The sequence below is a fragment of the Triticum dicoccoides genome, chromosome 1A (assembly GCF_002162155.2).
Source record: "Triticum dicoccoides isolate Atlit2015 ecotype Zavitan chromosome 1A, WEW_v2.0, whole genome shotgun sequence".
NCBI classification, from domain to species: Eukaryota; Viridiplantae; Streptophyta; class Magnoliopsida; order Poales; family Poaceae; genus Triticum; species Triticum dicoccoides.
Window position 1 is genome coordinate 313,123,157 of NC_041380.1, and position 23,442 is coordinate 313,146,598.

Here is a 23,442-nt window from a genome sequence, read left to right on the forward strand (position 1 = left end):
CGCCTTGGGCCCGGGGGCTACTATCGGCGTTTTGGGAACGGGGGTCCCCAGACTTGCCTTCCTGCGGCCTGCGGCGTGGCTCAAGGGGGGGGGCCAGCACGGCCCATCTTCACCAACACAAACTCAAGACCCTCGCGAGGGGCCAAGCCTCGCGGGGCGGACGACACGGAGCTTCCTCAGGCACGGCCTCGTCAGGCTGGCTCACGAGGAGGCGGAGAGATCAAGGCGGGGTACCTCGCGAGGTGCCCGTGACGCAAGCCATGACGACTCAGGGTGCCAGGCGGGTGCCAGCCCGCGCAGCGTCCTCCTTTCCTCTTTGGTGCAAAGGGGGCAAGCGCAGCCGCGGAGTACCGAGGCATCAGGCAAAGGTTGCCATTTCGATGCAACGAGACCAAGACCAGGAGGACTACGAGACGGAGGTCACCATGGAGCCCAAGACAACGTCATCACCAGAGCTTTGCGCAGGCGAAGACTACTTTTGTCAGGATAGTTGATACTTGCTGTCCCCTTTCAAATTAGCCCGCCATTGTTGGCTCCCTTCCCGCTCAATATTTGGGGAGAGGACCAGGGCCACTATAAATAGGACCGGCCACCCACGTAGCTAAGGGTTGGGCTCAGTCTCCTCTAAGGTTCGGCTCAGTCTCCTCCAAGGGCTCGACAAGTAGAGAGGTGGTAAGCAGAGAGAGGGAGTGAGATAGAGAAAGGTGGCTGAACTCCTCCCAGCAGTTCATCGCCCCAGCCAAGAACAGACCCTCGCGAGGCTGTTCTTCCTTGTACTCTTCACCATCATCAACCCAAGAGGCAATCCACCACACCACACACTGGAGTAGGGTATTACACCACAACGGTGGCCCGAACCAGTATAAACCCTGTGTCCCTTGTGTTGTTCTTTTCATAGCTTTGATCCTAGCGTGGCGGAGGGGTGCAGGAAGGTAGGAGGCGAAATCTCCGCGCGCACCCCAGTGTTCGAACCTCAAGGGTCTGCCGGAACCCGAAATCCGACAGTTTGTTTTTGAAATAATTTATATATTTGAACTCCTCACACCAATACCTTTAGAACTAGTCCAATATTGGACACATTTGCGGCATGTTTAATTTTCAATGTTTCACATTTCATATGTTGAACAAACCTATTTTACTAGAAAAATTGTGAAACAAACCTTTTTCACTAGAAATATGTGAAACAACCCCCATTTCATTAGAAATCTATTTAACCCAATTATATCTCAGATACGTGAAAAAAACTTGTTTCACACACACTAAAAATGTGCAATTGAAATAGATGTGACATTTAAATGTATCATACAAAATGTAATTGCAATGTAGGTTTTGAAAGTATTAAATAGTAACCACACAAAGTGAAAATGTAATGTATCATTGTGAAACTGATTATATTTGAAATGTGAAATAGATTTTTGAAAATGTGCAATTGAAATAGATATGGTTTTTATGAAACTGACTTTTTATAAATGTGTATCAATTTATTTCAAAAGAGTGAAATATGTTATTTCAGCAATGTGTAATTGAAATAGATGTGATTTTTGTAAAACAAGCTAGTGAAAAGTGAAATGTAGGTTCTTAATTGTAAAAGAGTCACTCTATAAAGTGAAAATGTATCATTGTGAAACTGATTATTTGGAAGTGTGTAACACTTTATTTCAAAAGAGTGAAATATCTTTTTGAAAAATGTGCAAGTGAAATAGATTTAAATTTTATGAAACAAACCGGTGAAAAGTGAAATATATGTTCTGAATTGTGAAATAGTAACTACAGAAAGTGAAATTGTATGTGTCATTGTGAAATTGATTATTTTCAATATTTGAAATATGCATTCGAACTTAAACATGATTACAAAATATCCAAGATTGATCTCATTTTAAAGGTTTTCACGCAGGAGTTTAAATATAAAAAAGGTTTCAAAAACTAATATATAGTTTAAATTATATGAATGTTTTAAATTAGACAAAGTGAAAGAAACGGTTGAATTTATTATGTGAGAGAAGAGAGAGAGTGTTATGCCACATTGCTATCATACATGCACGTAGAATACAGTTGTGGGGGCTAGCTTCTCAAATACCAATATTCTTTAAACATAGAAAGAAAAAACAACATGAGAAGAGAATATACGATGTTACATGGCACTAACTGATTGGCTAGAGCGTATAGTTGGCGGATACCGGTACCGCGCAATTTTCCCTTTACATCTTATAGTTTTTTTGTTGAGACGTTTACATCTTTCTTTCTTTTTTGAGACGTTTACATCTTTTAGATTTTTTAGTGGTAAACTCGACTTTATTGATTATTGTTTTGGTTTACAGGAATAACGAAGGGATCATGGGGTACTCCCAGCCACACGTGGCACCTTTGAACTAAAGAAGTACAAAATTTTACTAAATTATGAGCATCAACATTCCTTTGTCGACCTTCAAAGATGAAGTCACATTGAACAAATAGTCTCGCCTGGGCCTGAATCTCCTTGATAATATTGCTGTATTTTCCTTCTGACCCTTTCTTAATTTTCTCCACAACTGTATTACAGTCGCACGCAACAACAATATAGTCTGTATATAGATCCTGTGCTAGGGCAAGATCCTGCATATAGAACTTTTAGTTGTCACATCACAGAGAGCGCTGCCTTAATGTGGACTGGCCGGCCGGCTTCCTCACATAAGATATTTCGGTTCGTACAGGCATGTCTATGTATGGACATTTTTTACGATTCAGTTTTCTACTTAGGCCAGGTCGGCTTTTGTCTCATACACGGGCCACACATAACATGTTGCTAAATGAAAATCCGCTACGGACCCCGCCTATTTCGTCGTGTTCATCACGTGATCAGGGCATACCTCCGGCCTTTGGGCCTTCATTTGTCCGGAAGATATTCAAAGTACAGAGCCTTTCACTTATCCCATCATTTCCCCTCAAAAGCACAGGTATGATGCAAAACAAATAGTAAGAGCATCCCTAGTGGCTTGTCTAAATTTGATAGTTTATATCTACATATACACAATGGTGTAAAAAGATTTTCTTTTAAACAACCTAAGTTTTCCAGCGGATTGTCTATATACATGATGTCTATATTCTCTTTCATATATTTTAATAGTATCTTATAGCAGCTATATTTTCTAAAAATCTTATGTTGGTCATTTCTGAGTTGTTCTCATTTATTTTTTTCATCCGCAAGACATATAAAAGAGAAAATAAACCAGCCGCGAAATTATTTTAGGTTCAACACTAGCAGCACCCTATATAATTTACGAGAAATAAACAATAGCAACAGGTTCAACCCTGATGAGGCGGCGGTCCAGGCGCAACGACCTCCGTGTCCAGCGCCGGCGCGGCCGCCTCCCTGCCGACGTCCTCCAATTGCTCCGAATTGGTGAATGGCTGAGCTCCTGAGCCAACATTTTTGGTTTAGACATTGTGGCTTGGTTGTCCAAATGTGGACGACGGGAAGCTAGTTTGGACATTGTCTAAATTTTAGACGACGCAATAGACAAACCACTGAAGACATTTTTTGGCATGTGGTAGTCTAAATTTGGTATAGACCATCATTTGCACAAGCCACTAGAGATGCTCTAAGGATGTGAAGTGAACTCCTCCCCGCTCCTCCCTCTGTCGCTCCCGCGGGCGGCAGGGAAGGAACCCTAGCCGCCTCCTACCAGCAGCCCTCCTTCTCATCCTCCCTCCTCGTCACCGCCTGCTCGCGCCGGCGGGCAAAGCCTGACCGGACTAGGCGGCGGCGGGTCGATTTCTCCCCCTCGCGTGGTGGGGTTGCCGCTGGCAGATCCAATCAGGCCGGGGCGCGTCGTGGTGTGGGACGGCGCGGCGGCGCTGTGGCGCCGACTGGCAGCGGTGCTGGGCGTCTCCTGATGGTGCGGAGGGGTGCACGGGGGCGGTGGAGCGTGCTGTGTTCGCGGGATCCAGGCGGCGCGGGAGGTGGGCTTTCTTCCGTTGGTTGCGGTGGGGTGTTCTTGGTCAGGTCCGGCCGGACCTGACTCCGGTCTGCTCCGGCGCGGTGCGGGAGGTGGCGGCAGGGCTGGGGCGCAGGCTACGCAGTGGCTGGCGTGTTCGTGGCGGCGGAGGCTCTCGGTTTGGGATCTGGCGCAGACGGGTGGCGCGGGGGCGGGCTGCGACCTCGGCGGCGCACCACAACCGCTGTAGGGCAGCTCAGAGCTGCCCCTCGGGGTCCCAGCATGGATGTGGGCTGCCACGGCGTGCTGGTGCCTCATGGCGGTGGTTTGGGTCGTTTCAGGGCAGCGGTCGAACATCTCCGGCGTCGGCCCGTCGGGAAGCGGCCTATTTTGGCCTTTGATTCCTCTCCTCGGCGTTCGGACGCTACCTTCGTCAAAAGGCTGGCCCTCTCCCAGCTGCGATCCATCGCCTGTCTCGCGCCCGGTGCTGCGAGACTGATCTCGTCTCGCGCCCGGCAGCGGGACCGAGCTCGTCTCGCGCCCGGCAGCAGGACCTACCTTGTCTCGCGCCCGGCAGCAGGACTAAGCCCGTCTCGCGCCCGGTGCAGCAGGACATGACGATGGAGGCCAGTCTCGGCCGGCCTCTTGGGTCTCGGCGCTGGGGGTCGCCCAGGGGTGCGAAAGACAGGGCCTTTCCACTCGTCTCTTTGGTTGGAGTAGCGGCTGGTCTCGGGTGAGGTGGTATCAAGGTCTTGGATGCCAAGGCGGCGGCCCTGGTGGTGGGAGCGCGATGCTCATGTGCAGAGCTCGTGGCTTGGTGCTGCCTGGTAACCATGGGCGTGTGGGTGGCATGGTTGCCGGGGTGTGGCGTTCGGTGGTGGTGATTGTCGGCCTGGGTGAAAACCTGCTCTATCTTCCGACGGATCGGCGGCGGCGAATCATTCCCTTCTTGAAGGCGTCGTCGCGGCCTTCATTGCCCGTCGTGTTGCTTCAGGGAAAACCCTGACCCTCGTGTCGGGCGGTGACGGCGCTCCGGTGTCGTTCCCTTCCTGAAGGCGCCGCCTTGGAGCACACAGTTCGCCATATGCGGCTTCACCTCTTGACGGTGGCGTGTTCACGGCCGAGATCTCCAGTTGCTCTTGTAGTAGTAAGGGTGATGTTGCTGCGCTCAGCATCTTTGTATCCTGTCTTGGATGTGTGTGTTGTGTTGGCATGCGTTTATACCGGGTTATTAATGATATTTACTTTATATATAAAGCGGGGCGAATTTTTTTTTGGTAAAGCATAGATATCCCATCATTTTTCTCTAGTCATAATTAGTTTCGAGGAGTAATGTTATCTAGATTGCGTGAAACACTGCTGTGCCTTTGCACCCAAGTGCACTGGACAAGCCTTGCTTGTATTTGTAACTTTCATCAGGCCTTGGCCTATTTCGAAATATAAGGTCGGCAGTTAGCCACCTTCTTTGTTTCAAAATAAATAAATAAAATCTATTCAAACAAATTGTATTGTCTCTGCAGTTTCAAGTCATACCTATTATGTAAATTTAATTAATTTGTGATTGGACAGTTTTTATTTTGCGGCACTGTGATTGGATAGTTAGGAGGACAGTGGTTCCAGCCTAATAAAGTTTAATTTTTAGACTTGAGATTGCTGATTTTTCTGGATTTATTTTAGACTTTTTGATGATGTGCGCTCAGTGGGAGAAGATGTTCCCGTCGATTATCAAGACGTCTGTGGCGACTTCGTGAATCTTAAGATGATGTACCGTCTTTCAAAAGAGTTCATAGGGATAAGATATTCGTGCGTGTGTTCATAGATATGACTATACGTTGTTGTGTATGTATGAGCATCCGCATCTGTGCTGTGTTAAAAAATGTCATACCAATCCTTTTTAATTCTTAAAAAAAGAACGGAATTTGAGTACACAAATGGATAATGTAGCGCTCCTTCCTGACTGCAAATGTGTACATGCACATGGACAGACTGAAAGTTCAGCTAGCAGGGAGACGATTGAACAGTCAACTTACCCTTCAAAACCCTCAAGTTGCTTACCCCGCCGTCTCTAGCCCGTGGCTATATAAGTTTGCGCCCACACACAGAACAGCCGCACAGCAGCACAGCACTAGGACAAAGTGAACCAAGCATGGCTACTCGTCCCGCGTCCTACGCGCTCCTCCTCGTGCTCACGACCCTTCCCCTAGCCCTCGCCACCAGCTTCCCACACCGCGCTCTACTCCAGACATGCCAGCCGAGCGGCACCATCGCCGGCGAGTCCGGCAGCTGTAGCACGGAGAACGACTCCGAGTGCTGCGAAGACGGGCAGCGCTACAGAACGTTCGCGTGCTCCCCACGCGTCACGGGAAGGACCCGCGCCTCGCTCACGCTCAACAGCTTCGCCGACGGCGGGGACGGCGGAGGGAGGTCCGAGTGCGACGAGAAGTTCCACCCAGACTCCCAGATGGTCGTGGCGCTGTCGACCGGGTGGTTCTCCGGCGGGGGGCGGTGCGGGAAGCGTATCGTGATCCGGGCCGCCAACGGGAGGACCGCCACGGCCACGGTGGTGGACGAGTGCGACTCGAAGCATGGCTGCGACGAGGAGCACAACTTCGAGCCCCCGTGCGCGAACAACATCGTCGACGGGTCGCCGGCCGTGTGGAAGGCGCTCGGGCTCGACACGGACGACGGGGTGGTGCCGGTCACGTGGTCAGACACGTGACCTAGGTACACGAGCTGCCAAACGCGACACACGCACTCGGATCCGTCATCCGTGCTATATCACTGTCGTCCGTGCATTTCATCACGTATTAGTATGTCAGAAGAATAACTAAGCATGCCCATGCATGCATGCAACTGTGTAAATCCTTGCCGATCAATATATGTAATGTTCTCGCTGTTCACGGTTATTACAAACGTCAGTTCATTCAGTTTTCGGCCACCAATACTGTAATTCGATAGTTTCGCTTATCGTCTTCATTTCAGCCCAAGGAACCAAATTAAATTAAAAATCACTCAAATCCAACCAAGATTTCACAAATTTCGCGAACATAATACTGATTCTGTTCGTGGCTGAGTCTCGCCCAAATCTAGGAGCCACTTTTATGCCTAGCTACATCCAGAGACGGAGCCAGCAGGGGCCGGGATGGGGCATGGCTCCCTCCATGCTGTAAAAAGGTCTCAAACTAGCCCCAAATAGTATGTGGATTTAATGAATTTTTTTCTTGAATATGCACGAGTGTGCATATCATTCATTAAAGAAGAGAGGGGAAAGAGCCCCGAATCCACAAGTCCACAGTTACATGATTATTTACATTCGGACTTCGCCCGAGACCACCCCCAAACTTACAAAGGACTACTCGGTGTGGATTTAATGAATTTGCTCGCTAAATTCCTAACTCCATCCGTGGCTGCCCCAAATAGTGTGAGTTCTTTCATGTACTGTAGCAAAATTTATACTCTCTTCGTTTCATAATGTAGTCCGTATAGAATTTTTTAAAAGTCAAACTTTAGAAATTTTCATCAAGTTTATATGGAAAATTATTTATATCTACAATACAAAAAATATAAAATAAGAAACTACATCTTATGATTAATTTAAGGGTTTATGTTTGGCATTTTAAATGTAAATATTTTTCTCCGCAAACTTGGTCAAAATTTATGAGGCTTGACTTTTCCAAAAATCTATATGTACTACATTATCGGACGGAGTAAGTATTGTTGAGTATTGTAGCAAGTATGTGACCTATGGCTTGCCTAGGCCTGCCCTGGTGGCTAAGTAAATAGTTAGTGCATAAAAATAATATAAAATGGCACCGCAACGTGGCTACATCATAAATATTTCAACATCCATTTTTTTACAAATACTTGCAACCTTATTCAAGCACAATAACCAATACATGTACATTGCTTTGGATCAAAGACTTAATTACAAAGCAAGTTCTAAACTAAGAGTTACAACAAATATACCTTCTACGTGCTAATATTTTTTGGAAAACAAAATTCTCCCAAGGCTTCAACAAAGACACTGCAATTAGACCGGAACAACAGTACACAGCCACTCGTACAAATACACGAGCTTGATTACCAATAAAGTTTTAAAATAGACCATTGATTCGTCCATCCAAAAGATAGGAAACCATGAGCGATGAACAGACTTAAGATGATCCTCTAGAAGTGTAGGTTTTTGACCAACAAGATCTTTACCATAACACAAGATTTTTACCATAATGCCAAACCCTAAGCCCCAAGGGCTATAGTCATAGTGATCCTCCTATTCAATTACTTCAACCATTTTCCAAGCACCTCATACCACTTCCAAGGCATATGGTAGTTTTACTATGTATGGAGAATTTCTTTTTGTTCAAGTGTCCCTTTTCATCGGTCTCGGAGATAGATTATTTATTTATTTATGGAGTAAAATACCGAAGTCGTGGTAAAAGGAAATACTCTAGTTTCAAACAAAACCGAATAAAAAAAAGCACCAAGGCACACATTGACAAAAGCTTGACAGATCCAAGAATCGGGTCTGCAAGGACACAAATCTTACTCAACAAAATCAGTTTTGCAAGGAAACATAACTCTGGGTCTGTGGCGTGCTCAGTAAAGCATCATCACAATAGGGGAAGAACCAGATGAGTTTTAGTTTCAATGACATGGCGCCCATCGCCAAAAGGTTGTTGTTGTTGAGGATAAATGTACTTATGTTGAAAGATGTACGGGTATCTGAGGTGCCCTTCATACCTCACATTGCCAAGTGGTGGCTGGAGGCGAGGGAACCGAGCAGATTTTGACGATGGATGCCCATGGAATTCTGCTACTACTTTTTGGGCTTGCACAAAGTAGTGGGAAGGGTTTACACTGAACATGGGGCTGTGGACTCAGGGCATTTTTTTTGGCTGGGGTCCTTCTTCCTTCTTGGCCTATATATATATGTGTGTGTGTGTGTGTGTGTGTGTGTGTGTGTGTGTGTGTGTGTGTGTGTACAAGGGCTTGGGCCAAGGTTATCGGGCCAATTGCCCTCGGTCCAACCCTGTAGATCCTCCTATGAGCTAGGAAGACGACTCGTTCCTTCTCACGGTCACGGTAGACGGTGTGGAGGCGACCGCCAGATCGGACTTGCCCTAGTCCATGTCACTGGCCTTCTCCACGGCTTCTCGTACGCGCTACCGGGCACACTAATCACTTCAGGCCACGTTCTCTGCCTTGCAAGAGTCGACGGTCGGGACCCCACGACGGCCTCCGCTGAGACATTGTCCATGGTGGTGGTGGGAAATGGGATACTCTGCGTCGACATCTAGGACGATGGCGCAGACGGGGAGCATGGGTGGAGCAAGGCAATGGCTCAGACACGTGAAAGGGTGGACGCATGTTGGAGGAGGGCGATTGATTTGGTGGACATGGTTAGTTTGGAGTAGATTGTGGTAGGTCTGACCTGTCGGATCCGATGTGCCAGAGGCTCCCGACGGCGTCCAGGCGACCCCAAATCTGCCTCACAGATGGTGTAGCTTTGAGCTTTGGAAGGTCCAGTTAGTTGGCGATTTTGTGACCGGGTTGTCTGCCCGGATGTTTAGGGATTTTTGAGGTCTCTGATTGTATACATCCTTAGGTTATGTGTGTCTCACTGTAGAGCGACAGACATTAGTGATATTTCAGCACCCACTAAAGAGAGCTCCTATTTGACGCCAACGAAGCGAGCATGAGAATCTATTACTGTCCGGAACACATTAAAATTTTGAGAACAATTTTTGGAAACATGCGCATTTTGAATTCGAAACATATTTTAAAAACATGTTCATTTAAAAAACAAGCATGTTTTCCAAAAATTAAATTTTTTTTGAAAACGTGAACATTTATTGAGAAAATGAACATTTATTAAAAAGTATGAACCATTAGAGATGATGCATCAATGAGGTAACCCTTAATTATCATAATCATAACCTGCAGGGGAGGCTATATGGTGCTCGCATTCGTGGAACGAAGTCTATCTAAAATAGAACGTGTACTATACCCGGCTCCGTCCAGCATAATCGTCAAGAGCGGCTCAAGTATCCATACTATACTATGCCAATGCAGAGGTTGCATTACAAACATACCAATGAGAATCTGGACTCCCTGAGAATGCCTTAGTCCTCTGTCAATTCCACTGGTTACTAAAGGTGTTGTTTTCTTATTACTTTTATGTTATTTACTTTTATTTTATTTTTTGCTCTGCACCAAAACAACGATTTATCTCTGCCTCACTTTGTCCGGAGTCTACAATTACTTGTAGGTACAAATCCATAATTCACTACAGGAGGCAACACCTAATTTATGTGCTCCCTATGGGATTGATACTCTTACTTCGAAAATGGTACAACTAAATCATGTGCACTTGCAAGACATCATTAGAGAAGCAGGGAGATACGTATTGTCACTAAATACGTCCTCAACCCACCATCACAAAAGGTAGTAAATCTCTCAATTCCAAATGGGAAAATGCGGAGTGACCGGTCTTACACAACATCAAAAGGAATAATTAATTCGGCACATCAAAAGAGAATATCAAATCTTTTATAGGAATCCAGTTCTAATCATGCAAGGGTTCATCCATATCACATAAAACTAGTACAACTACTCAAACATGAAAGGGGTAAACATAAAAGGGACAGACACTATACAAGTCAACGCTAAGTTGGGGAAGGAGAAGAACATGGCGGCGTCAGCGGAGATGCCACTGTCCCGAAGGCCGATGTAGAATTGGCGAAGCCTATTCTTCCTTCTTCTTGATAGGCCCTTCTTCTATGGTGGAGTTGATCTTGGAGCAGCACAGGAGATGATGGAGATGGCGTTCGCTCATAGCCGATGGCTTGGGTTGGAGGTGTATATACATGAGACCTCCTTGTGCCTCCTCCATGGATGTAGCTTCTCTCCTTTATTCCAAGGGCTCTAGATGAGTCTAATCCTCTCCCAATACCTCACTTGTTTTCCAAGGAAGTCTTGAGAACAAAAGGGGATGGAATCCACAAAGAATCATGAGGATTGGAGTTGTTTCCGCAGCTCCTGACACCTGGTACAAGCGGCGGTACGACCATGCAAGGTCGTACTACACACCACCTTCTTCTCTGAACCGCGCACATGGAGTTTTGTATTTTGATCGCCATTTTCTCATAAGAACTCTGATTTTTACGTTCCCTGGCTTGTTTGATTATGATGAATGACTCTGATACACCTTTGGTATTGGATCTTCAATTTGGGCTTGTTGGGAAATCTTTTTTTTGCAAAACCCATAAACAACCTTTATCTGGTGCTGGTATATTCGTTGTATTTGATCCCAACATTTTACCTTTCATCTTGCTAGGTCCATGGATGGTCATAAACACCTATAGACGTACCAAAACAAAGAAAACTAATAAAAAATAAAACTATGCAATGCTCACAGTGAAAAGAGTGCAAGCTGGAAATCATGCGTAATTGGCATGCAATTGGCTCAATGGGACATGATATATGGACTTATTAAGCAACAAATGAGCTTTAAAATAGGTGTAAAATAGAGCCATTAATAATTATGAGCGGAATCAGGGGAGGGATGAGCTAAAAAAGGATATGAAGAAGTTGGAGTATGCAATTGTTGACCTACTAACATCGGGCAGACTTCATAGGGGCAAGCTGAAGAAAATCTAGGGTTTGTGCTAAGGCTGATGTCATTCAGCTGAGTGGCTGAGAGTTAGTTGGATCGTGACATTTTACCCTATCTATATCCATGTTGATATCTACCTTAAGACTATGTTTATGAGATTATGCTATCTACTATGTTGCTGAGACTGATCCTATCCTGAACTATATGATTGTGGACTGATGTTATGTAATATGTTACCTATGATGTAATCACACTATGCTATCTACATATATTTGTGCTATGCTCTCATGAAACTGTGATACAAGAGAGTTTGAAAGTTTGTGTTATATATTTTTGAGGTATTTGTTTACACTTTGATGAAACTGTGGTGCTAGTTTCTATTATATATTAGAGCACGAAAGTGATGTTATATGATGTGATGACCCTGGATTCATATTCCTCGTCGTTGATGACTCGATGACCCTACAACCACTTTTACCCTAGATTCATCGTCATCGACGACTCGATGACCCTAGAATCTTGTTTACCCTAGATTCATCATCATTGATGACTTGATGACCCTACAATCACTTTTAATCTAGATTCATCATCGTTGATGACTTGATGACCCTACAATCGCTTATAGCCTAGATTCATCGCCGTCGAAACTCAGTGAACCTAGAACGTTTACCCTAGATTCATCATTGTCAATGACTCGATGACCCTAGAATCACTTTTACCCTAGATTCATCGTTGTTGACGACTCAATGACCCTAGATTTTACCCTAAGTTCATCATCGTCAACGAGTCGATGACCATAGAATCACTTTGACATTAGATCTGTCATCATCGACGACTAGATGATCCTAGAATCAATTTGACCCTAGATTCGTCGTTGTTGACGACTTGATGATCTTAGAATCATGTTTACCCTAGATTCATAATAGTCGATGACTTGCTGATCTTAGAATCACTTTTACCCTAAATTCATTATCGACGATGACTCAATGACCCTAGATTCATAATCGTCAACGACTCGATGACCCTAGAATAACTTGTCCTTATAGTCATCGCTCCACAACTTGACGACCCTAGAATCACTTTTACCATAGATCCATCATCATCAACGACAACGGGATGGGCGAGAGAGAGAGAGAGAGAGAGAGAGAGAGAGAGAGAGAGCGGGGGAGGAGAGGAGGGAAGGAGGAGGCGGTGTAGGGCTCACCGACGCAACATCCGACGGAAGGCGATGGCGGGGCATCGGTGGGGATCCAAGCGACATGAGGCAGCTCCGGGAGGAGCGGGAGGTTGGCTCTGGCACGAGCTCCATGGACGCGTTGTTGCATGCTGCGCCACGCCGCACCGCGCGACACTACGCTCACAATGGTAGACAAGGACGTTGTCGCCGACCAGTTCACTGCCACCACAATCTCCCACATCCCCAGTTCTCCCTGCTGCTATGGCTCCACCTCATCCTTGCCGTCATGGCCATCACCATCGAGCATCCCGTCATCTCCCTCTCTCACTCTGGACATGGATGATGAGAGCGAACGAGATAAGAGAGGGGATAAGGGGAATAGCGAGCGTGTTGAATGAGGAGCTCATTCGCTAAGAGCATCTCCAACAGACGCCCAAAAAGAGCTCTGCGCACTAAAAAATTGTTTTTTTGAGGCGCCGAACAGCTCCAGCAGATGCTGTAGCGCTAAAAAGTTTTGGGCGCGCGCTGAAAAACGCTATCGCGTGCATCATATTTTGGGCTCCGGATTGTGTGCGCTTCACAATTTGCACTGTCTGTTTTTTGGACACGTGTCTTTGGTCGTCTACTAAAGCAATGTTGATCCCGACGTATTAAAAATGCTAAAGTGACGCGCTATAACTTTTATTAGGCGCGAGATTTTTGTGTGGCCGTTGGAGATGCTTTAAGTGGTGACTGCTCGAACGATTTCGAGAAGATGACCGGGCACCAGAGTTCCGCCCTGATCCGGGCAGCAAGATCGAACGGTTAAAACAGCGTTTGCTTCTCGCAACAACAAAAAAACTGCGTTTGCTGGAAAAACTTTTCTGGGAAACGTCAGCCAAGTTATCATCTCGGTTTTTCCTTTTTGCGGGGAAAGTTATCATCTCCGTTAACCGTTATTAAACAACAGTTACGCATTGGACTCACCAACGAGATACGATACACCTACTCTTATCCAGTCATATCGTAGTACATCACGATTAATCCGCTTGGGTCTTGGAATTTCCTTTGCCGGGAGATGTAAAATTTGGTACGATCTCTCTGCCAAGAGCGACCTGCTGCGTTCTGTCCTCGGTTATTCCCGCTGTAACATTAGCGACACCACGTAATCCAAACGAACTCATCTCTACAATTCAGTTGTCTTTTAACGCAGCCATTTCGGGTCTGTATCGAGCACACCGAGAGAGTATCATACTCAGTAAAATTCCTTGTACTCATCTGAAAAAAAGGAGGCTCTTGCCCGGAAGGTCAGGAACCACACAAATGCTGCCAGCACACGTGTGACAAAGTACGGTGCATCCCGTGCTTAGCCTGCAGCTGGTTCTCGTACGTGCGCCTATATATACTCTTGGAAGCAGCGTGATCAGAACCAAGTACGCAGGCCAAGTCAAGTGCAAAGCTAGGCTAGCAAATACTTGAGCAGGCAGGAGGTTTAGCAATGGCAAACACCAAGCTTGTAGTCGTGGGCGTGGCCATCCTTGTAATCCTGCTGCAGGTGTCGACGTGCGCGGTGGCCCGGCACCACGCCAAGCCGGACCCGTGCGCCAGCGAGGACGACTCCGTGCCGGGCATGCTGCACAAGCACAAGAAGCCCCACTGCACCTCGCCGGGCCGCAGCGGCGGCGGCGGCGGCGGCACCCCAGGCGTGATGACGGTGAACGGCTTCCAGAAGGGCCAGGACGGCGGCGGGCCGTCGGAGTGCGACGGCAAGTACCACAGCAACGGCGACATGATCGTGGCGCTGTCGACGCGCTGGTACGCGGGCGGACGCCGGTGCGGCAAGATGATCCGCATCACCAGCAAGCACAACGGGCGCACCGTGCAGGCCAAGGTGGTGGACGAGTGCGACTCCAACCATGGCTGCAAGACCAACATCGTGGACACCTCCGAGGCCGTGTGGAAGGCGCTCGGGCTCGACAGCAACATCGGCGAGGTGCCGGTGACATGGTCCGACGCCTGAGGCCATATCCGCCGGCCATGGGTTCCAGGTTGCTCGAAGCCAGTCACGTACGGTGTGCGTGGAAAAGGTCTCTAGCTGCTTCCTGGACCTGGGTACGTACGTATGTATACGTTTGAAGTGCGAGTGTCGTTGTCAATCTCGATGGGTAGTGCGAGCTTGTCGAGTAGTTACTTCGTTGCAGAATAAAACTACTACCTCTGTGGATGGTAGTGCGGGTTTATCTTGCACTACTAATATCCACGCGTGTGTACGTGTCGGTGTCAGTCTAAGTTTACTATCGCTGTTTTCTATTGTGGGAATATATGATATAATCATACTATGCTGTAATTGTACTAGGAGTATAATCATACTACTCTCGTATTAGGAATAAAACTTTTGCTTTGATGTACCCCTCTAAGGGGGTGTTTGGTTCAGGGACTTTTTAGTCCTAGATACTAGAAAAAATCCTTAAAAAGTCCCTAGAAACCAAACAGGAGGAACTTTTTCTACAGGGACTAGAAAAAGACTCTACTAGAGAGTCTTTTTTGATTAGTCCCTATGACTAGAAAAAGTTCTAGGACTTCTGAATCAAACACCCTCTAAACACATTGATGGCTGAAATCTCTATATACCGTCTCATAATAAGGGGTAGGATGGTCATTTCACCCGTGCCGATACGCAGCCTGCGCATGAATCGAACTCAAGGCCTCTTGGTCTAAGGTGGACCACACTAACCAATTAGGACATCCTAATGCGTGTGCGTCTTTACTTCTTTTTTCTTCTACTTCACTTCGCGACTGGGCAAGCCCATTGTTGAATCGGTTCTTTTATCACTACTAGCAAACATGCCCGTGCGTTGCAATGGAAGAAAAAAATACCTCTCATACATACTCTCGAGACATCGATAAATCTCTTGAAATCTTGCATGACGCCAGATGAAAACAACATGATACCTAGTTGTAGGTATCTCTTTACGCATTTGTTGTCGTTCCTCCTCGGTGATGTGCAATAAATATTTTCATTACGATGAAAATAGCAAAGTACACTCTAGTAATTAATGATTGCATATGCATAAGAGCATTATTTTTGTCTTGCTGATATATGTGTTTGTATTTGTAATCCAAGTGAAGTCTTAATTTGGTTGCAAACATATTAGAAACTTCATCGAAAACAATCAATTTGTAAGGACGTGCATACCAAATGTTTAAGGTTGCATATCAACATTGATATTCTAAAAATTCATTATGAAAACAATTTAAAACAATATGAAAAGTCAAAGTTAAGGCATTGGTTTACGTACAGCTTGTATCAACAACATTGTAATATATCCCGCAAAAAAAGCAACACTGTAATATATACACGTTTAATATTTCTCAATTTCTCGGTCAACACTTTTCAAAACATATTTAGTTTTGATGTCTACATATCTATACACATGCTACATTTTTTATATACATCAGGCACATTTTTATATACAAGCTTGACATTGTCCAAATACATGATTTGAAAACTTATATTTTTATGTCTACTTTGTTAACACATTGTATTTGTATACAATTTTCTTATACGTAAAAAAACCGATGCACATTTAATTTTTTTAAATGCATGACAAAAGAATTTCAAAAAAAGATGAAAATTATATTATTATTTTTCCATACGCACTGTATATTTTTTGTATATGATGGAAACTGTTTTTCTATACAAGGTTGACATTTTTAAATGCATGATTAACATTTTTTCAAAGTTTGCATATAAATGATTCTTATAATTGAAAGATTCAGAGTATATCAAAATAAAGCAAAATAAAAAAACAAATATAAAAAAGTGAAAAAAATAAGTGTTGAAGGCCGCGTTGGGCCGACCCAATCAGTCAGCTGGCGAGACGGTGTGCCCAATATCCTATGCCCACCTCTCCAAAGAGAGAAAAGGAGGAGAAATAAGGGACTAATGTGAGATTGAACTGGGTCTCCAGGGTGGAAGAGCAAGCCTCCAACCAGTTGGGGTGGCCAGGCACTTGTCATACATGGGGATCGCTGCATGTTGAATCAAAAGCAACGGCCAACTTATAAAGAGAAAAAGAATCATTTTCCCACTTACCCATGGCATAGGGGGGGGGGGGGTAATTCATACGAACTCTAGGGGCAATTCCACGAACGACAGCCGGAAGCAATCCTACCTTTATTATTAGGTAAAGATATATTTTTCGTTTGTCTATTAGTTTTCTTCCTTTTTTAAGAAAATGCTCACCCTTATTATATTTTTTTCAATTTTTTTTAAAAAGTTCCTTTTTAAAATGTTGTTCATAAAGTACAAATATTCACATTTAAAAAAAAGTTCAGATATGTCAAAAAATTGTTCGTGCCTTTTAAAATACCTCAGAATGATAACACAAATATATTTTAAAAAGAGCAGAGAAAATTTTGAACACGAACATTTTTTGAAATACACTGAAATTTGAAATTTCAAGCAAAAATAAAAAAATACGAAAAAAAACTAAAACAATTTATTCTGAATTTCCACGAGTATTTTTTGTTTTTATAGTAAAAATTTGAATACAGGATTATTTCTTAAATTCCAAATAGATTTTGAAAGCACAAACATTATTTGAAAATGCAGAATTGTCGAAATGACAAAAACTTGGCATGGTGCCTTGGAATGGTGATACAAGGCCCTAGAAAAAATTTGGTCCATTTGAATGATGTAGAAAAGAGGTACTCTGAGATGGAACCTTCCCGCCAACCTGAACGCCCCACCCGAACTTTTTTCCATTTAAATTAGTGAACATTTTCTTAAATTCGCAAATTTTGTTTTCAAAGTCATGAACTTTTTTCGGTATCCAGGAACTATTTCAACTTTTACAAATGTTTTATAAAAGCCCATAATTTTTTTGATTTCATAAACATTCTTTTTCAAAATGGATGAACTTTTTTCAAATCGGCGAATGTTTGGGCCGGCCTAATAGTCCCCCAATGGAAATAATGCCGTCGCCCGGTTGGGCAAGGCCTGGGCGTATTTTTTCTATTCTATTTGTTCATTTTTTATTTTTTTTCATTAATTTCAACCTTTTCTTTTTTAACTTTATTATTCATTTTAAAACCTGTTTTAAAATTTGAAATATTTTTGGAATACCAAAAAATATAATTGTATTCAAATATTTAAAACAAATTATAAAAATGGTCTGGAATTTCAAAAATATTCCCATTTTAAAAAAATTTATTCATATATTTAATAAATATTTGTGTTTCAAAAATGTTGATAATTTTTAAAAATAGTATGTGGTTTGCAATTTCTGTACAAGATCAATATTTGGGAATTTATTAACAAATTTGGAAAAAGGCTTTAGGTTTATAGAATTTTCATACACAATTTGAAATTCCGAAATTGTTGACAAATTTTAGGAAATAATTCGGATATAAGAAATGTTCATGTTGATTTATAATGACAGAAATGCAAATAACAAAAGCTTGCCCTACCGGCGTACCCGAACCATCACCTTTGAACATGATGTGCTTCTTGACATGCATGAAATGACACTAAATTTTGCCATGCTCATGGCAAGCCTCCATACAAAATTTGAGGGAATCCGAACACTGGACACACGCGTCACATTCGGCTACTATTTTTGAGGGTTTTCACCGAGAAAACCCTAAAAATGCATCAAACGTCATAACTCAATGAAATTTATCATGGATACTTGGCATGGTAATGCTAGTGTGTGGAAAAAATTTGGGTCCGTTTTATTGATGTGAAAAAAGTGCATCAAGACTTGCCCTACCGGCCTACAAGAACCATCACCTTTGAACATGATGTGCCTATTGACATGCATGGGATGACACCAAATTTTGCCAGCATGTGGGCATGCTAATGGTAGGCCTCCATACAAAATTTGAAGGAATTCGGAGCCCGAACACACGTTGCGTCACGTTCGGTTAGTGTTTTTGGGTTTTTTGCCGGGAAAACCCTAAAATGCATAAAATGTCATAAATCAATAAAATTTACCATGTATGCTTGGCATCGTGATGCTAGTGCGTGCAAAAAAATTGGATCCATTTTTATTGATGTGAAAAAGTGCATCCAGACTTGCCCTACCGGCCTACCCGAACCACCACCTTTGAACATGGTGTGCTTCTTGCCATGTATGAAATGACACCAAATTTTGCCAGCATGTGGGAATGCTCATCGCAGGCTTTCCATGCCAATTTGAAGGAATTCGGACACCGAACACATGTTGCGTCATGTTCGGCTAGTGTTTTAGAGCTTTTTCATGGGAAAACCCTAAAAAATGCATAAAATGTCAGAACTCAGTGAAATTTATCATGGATGCTTGGCATGGTAATGCTAGTGTGTGGAAAAAATTTGGGTTAATTTCATTGATGTGAATAAAAGTGCATCCAGACTTGTCGCGTCCCACGGGCCTACCGAACCACCATCTTTGAACATGGTGTGCTTCTTGCCATGCATGAAATGACACAAAATTTGGCCAGCATATATCTCATGCGTATGACCATCTGTGGGATCATGGTGATACCTTTGCGGTTCGACTAGAGGGATCATCAAGCACAAAAAGCAGATCTAGCAATCAACACAGTAGTTTACCCAAGTTTAGGCCACTGTGAAGCGTAAAACCCTACTCCTACTTTTGTGTATTTGATGTTTGTGTAAAAGTACAAGTGCAACTACATGTGTAATTGGGCAAAGTGTCGACCCTTGTAAAGGCAGCCATGGGCCTCCTTTTATAGAGAAATGGGCTACCACGGTGACAAAATGGTCTTTACATAAGGTAAATGGTGGCTACAGTGTCAAATACCTAACTTTGACAGGTTAGGACAAACACATTAATTGCGTCGTCGGGTGTCACCTTGATGGAGCTCCGCGGCATGGATCGTCTCTCGTTCTGTGCTATTTGCCCATCTACCTCATATTTCCTTGACACGCTCCTGGGACGGGTGTCATTAATGTTGTACTCTTCGGCAGTGATCTGCCACGTGCCCTGACAAGACTCACCTAACTACCCGCCCGCTCGACACCCATACGACAAGTGACAAGCTAGTCACTAAGGTAGAGCGGTGGCAAGGTAGTCAGATCTTGTCGGGCTCGGAGCTTACCAGGTCTTCATTACCTTGGTGGCCAGGAATCTTGCCGGCAACTCCAAGCTTGACCTTCAGTGCTTGTGATTGTTGGCTTGCATGTCTTCTTTATCTCTTCATCTATTAGTCTTGAGTTTGATATGAATTATCCTCCAGCAAGCCTTGCCCTCGGGAAAGGCTGCCACTGCCTATGCACAAGTCTAGGGTACTAAAGTACCCAAACTTTAGTACACCGACAATGTGGGCAAGCTTCCATGCAAAATTTGAAGAAATTCGCACACTGAATGCATGTTGCGTCACGTTCGGCTAGTGTTTTATGGTTTTTTCGCCATGAAAGCCCTAGAAAATGTATAAAATGTCAGAACTCAATGAAATTTATCAAGGATACTTGGAATGGTGATGCTTGTGTGTGAAAAAATTGGGTCCATTTTATTGATGTGAAATAAAAGTGCATCCAGCCTTGCCCTGCGGGCCTACAAGAACCACCACCTTTGAAACATCATGTGCTTCTTGCCATGCTTTAAAAGACACTATATTTTTTTCAGCATGTGGGCATGCTCATGGCAGGCCTCCATGGAAAAATTGAAGGAATTCTAACACCGCACTTCGTGTCACGTTCGGCTAGAATTTTAGGGTTTTTTCACTCGGAAAACCCGAGAAAATGCATAAACTGTCAAAACTAAATGAAATATATCATGGATGCTTGGCATGGTGATGCTAGTCTGTAGAAAGAATTTGGGTCCATTTTATTGTTGTGGAAAAAAGTGCATCCAGACTTAACTTACCGGTCTACCCAAACCACCACCTTTGAGCATGGTGCGCTTCTTGCCATGCATGAAATGACACCAAATTTTGCCAGCACGTGGGCATACTCATTGCAGGCCTCCATGCAAAATTTGAGGGAACTCAGAAACCGAACACACATTGTGTCACGTTCGGTTAGTGTTTTATGGCTTTTCACCTGGAAAACCCCTCAAAATGCATAAAATGTCAGAACTCGATGAATTTATCATGGATGCTTGGCATGGTGATTCTAGTGCGTGGAAAAATTTGGGTTCATTTTACTGATGTGAGAAAAAGTGCATCCAGACTTGCCCCACTGGCCTACCCGAGCAACCACCTTTGAACATGTTGTGCGTCTTTGCCATGCATGAAATGACACCAAATTTTGCAAGCATGTGGGCATGCTCATGGAGGCCTCCATGCAAAATTTGAAGGAATTCGGACACTGAATGCACGTTGTGTTACGCTCGGCTAGTGTTTTATGGTTTTTCACCGGGAAAACCCTAGAAAATGAATAAAATGTCAAAACTCAATGAAATTTATCATGGATGATTGGCATGGTGATGCCAGTGTGTGGAAAAAATTGGGTCCACTTTAGTGATGTGAAAAAGTGCATCCAGCCTTGCCATGTCGGCCTACCAGAACCACCACCTTTGAACATGGTGTGCTTCTTGCCATTCATGAAATGACACCAAATTTTGCCAGCACGTGGGCATACTCATGGCGTGCCTCCATGCAAAATTTGAAGGACTTTAGAAACCAAACACATGTTGCGTCATGTTCGCCTAGTGTTTTAGGGCCTTTTCACGTGGAAAACCCCTCAAAATGCATAAAATGTCAGAACTGAATGAAATTTATCATGGATGTCATGACATGACCAACACTTTAATGAATAGGACATCACGAACCTTAGCATCAATATTTTTACTAACTGATGATTATCCCCTAGTAAACCTTCATATCATAACCTCAATATCGTTTATAAATGCATTATATTTAGTTATCTACATGCTAGTTTTTATTATATCACCCTTGTATACCTATCATTTTTGGACCAAATATATAACTCATGCAAATTACCACTATCTATTCAACTCTGAAAAAGATATAAGTGAAGCATGGGAGTGCAATTGATTTCTATAAAATATAAGTATCATCGTGCTCTAAAGATATAAGTGAAGCACATGAGCAATTGCCTCAACTCAAAAGATATAAGTGAAGTTCAATGAGCATTCTATAAATTGTGATGAAGGTGTGTTCCTCTCATAATTGGTGAACAGGAAACAATGATTGTGGAAACAAGCAAAAAATAAAACTATAATACACGATGCTCCAAGCAAAACGCATATCATGTGATGAATAAAAATATAGCTCCAAGTGATATTACCAAACGATCGGAGACGAAAGAGGGGATGCCTTCCGGCGCATCCCCAAGCTTAGATGCTTGGATATTTCTTGAATATTACCTTGGGGTGCCTTGGGCATCCCCAAGCATAGGGTCTTGTTACTTCTTATTCTTTCATCCATCGTCATCTCACCCAAAACATGAAAACTTCAATCACACAAAAATCAACAAAACCTCATGAGATCCATTAGTATAATAAAAATAATCATTAGCTTAAGTACTATCATAAATAGATTCATAACTGTTCTTGCATAATACCTACTGTATTCTATCGTCTCCATTACTTATACCTCCCGATACAATCCATAGAAACATCAAAACAAGCACACTATGCAATAAAAACAGAATATGTCTAAAACAGAATAATATGTAATGTCAGAATTTTTAGCCATACTTCTATAACTACAAAAATTCTAATAAATTACTACATCGTAAAAACTTTGCATAGCAGTACTGTATAAAAGTTTCAGCAATTTATCACGTTCCAGGAAAGAGAAATAATTCACGCACTGGATGCTAAACTTTTCTATTTGCACAAGAACCCCCGACTTCATCGTTGTGCGTCATGTTTTCTAAGGTTCAATTTGCTTGTTTAATTATAGAACTAATAAAATGAATAATGACATAAAAATGGCCTATGTTTTGCCGGAATGTCGTTTCATTCACATTGCAGCAAATCCCGGGCACTCGATATGTCCTACTTTCTAGCACAAGTCATGCCAAAATTCATGAAATTTTTTGGCATGACCTTTGCTAAAAATAGGACATGTCGAGACCTTAAAATTTGCCGAATGGAAATGAATCAATATGCCAGCAAAGCATAGGCCACTCGGAGTTTCCCTGCAAACAAAGAAGGCCAAGATAGCACTTGGGCAAGCACATACACAAGTAGAAGACATATCCATCATATTTCCAAATATCCACATTATCACATGTCCAAATATCAATGTGTGACAACACTAGTACTACACAACACTAGTCCACATATCACATGTCCAAATAGACCATCTTTACTCACTAGATAGTTGTCGAGGATGCGGGTGTCGTCGATTATCTTATGGGCGTCGTCGAGTGGCTCGTCGGTGATCTACATTGCACCACATGAGCATTCAAAGCAGCATCATCATCACATCAGCAGAGTAAAGTTCTTTTTAATATAGAAAATTTCAAACTTGATATACTGTCCAAATATATTATATTATCACATATTCTCACTGAAACAATTGTACACAGACAAATTTGAGAAAAAAAATCCTAGCTATGACCTATTTTATATTATGTCATGTTTGAACTTTTCAAGATTTGTCATAGTAAGCAAATTCCTTTTTAACTCAAATTTTGTCCATCGTTAAGTATAGATTTTTCATATGCATTTTTTTCTGTGCCAAAGTTGGTTATCTCAGTTTGAAAATGACTAAAGATCTTAGTCTAAAAATGACCATGATGTACATGTCTGAAAATCTCAGTCTGAAAATGACCATGA

General features: G+C 43.3%; 2 protein-coding genes across 2 annotated transcripts; both read left to right on the forward strand.

Moving 5' to 3' along the window:
- The first annotated feature begins 6,040 nt into the window (after positions 1–6,040).
- LOC119285542 (kiwellin-1-like) lies at positions 6,041–6,801 on the forward strand. Its single transcript, XM_037564870.1, has one exon. It carries the CDS (start codon positions 6,061–6,063, stop codon positions 6,631–6,633), a length of 573 nt encoding a protein of 190 aa, XP_037420767.1. The 5' UTR covers positions 6,041–6,060; the 3' UTR covers positions 6,634–6,801.
- A 7,382-nt stretch (positions 6,802–14,183) lies between these two features.
- On the forward strand, positions 14,184–14,999 carry LOC119352924 (putative ripening-related protein 6). The gene has a single exon (XM_037619519.1). The coding sequence runs from the start codon at positions 14,184–14,186 to the stop codon at positions 14,703–14,705; it is 522 nt and encodes a 173-aa protein (XP_037475416.1). The 3' UTR covers positions 14,706–14,999.
- Positions 15,000–23,442: the final 8,443 nt, after the last annotated feature.

What these genes read in the sequence shown, in the direction of transcription:
- LOC119285542 (XM_037564870.1), top strand. Translation starts at nt 6,061, where the DNA reads ATGGCTACTCGTCCCGCGTCCTACGCGCTCCTCCTCGTGCTCACGACC.
- LOC119352924 (XM_037619519.1), top strand. Translation starts at nt 14,184, where the DNA reads ATGGCAAACACCAAGCTTGTAGTCGTGGGCGTGGCCATCCTTGTAATC.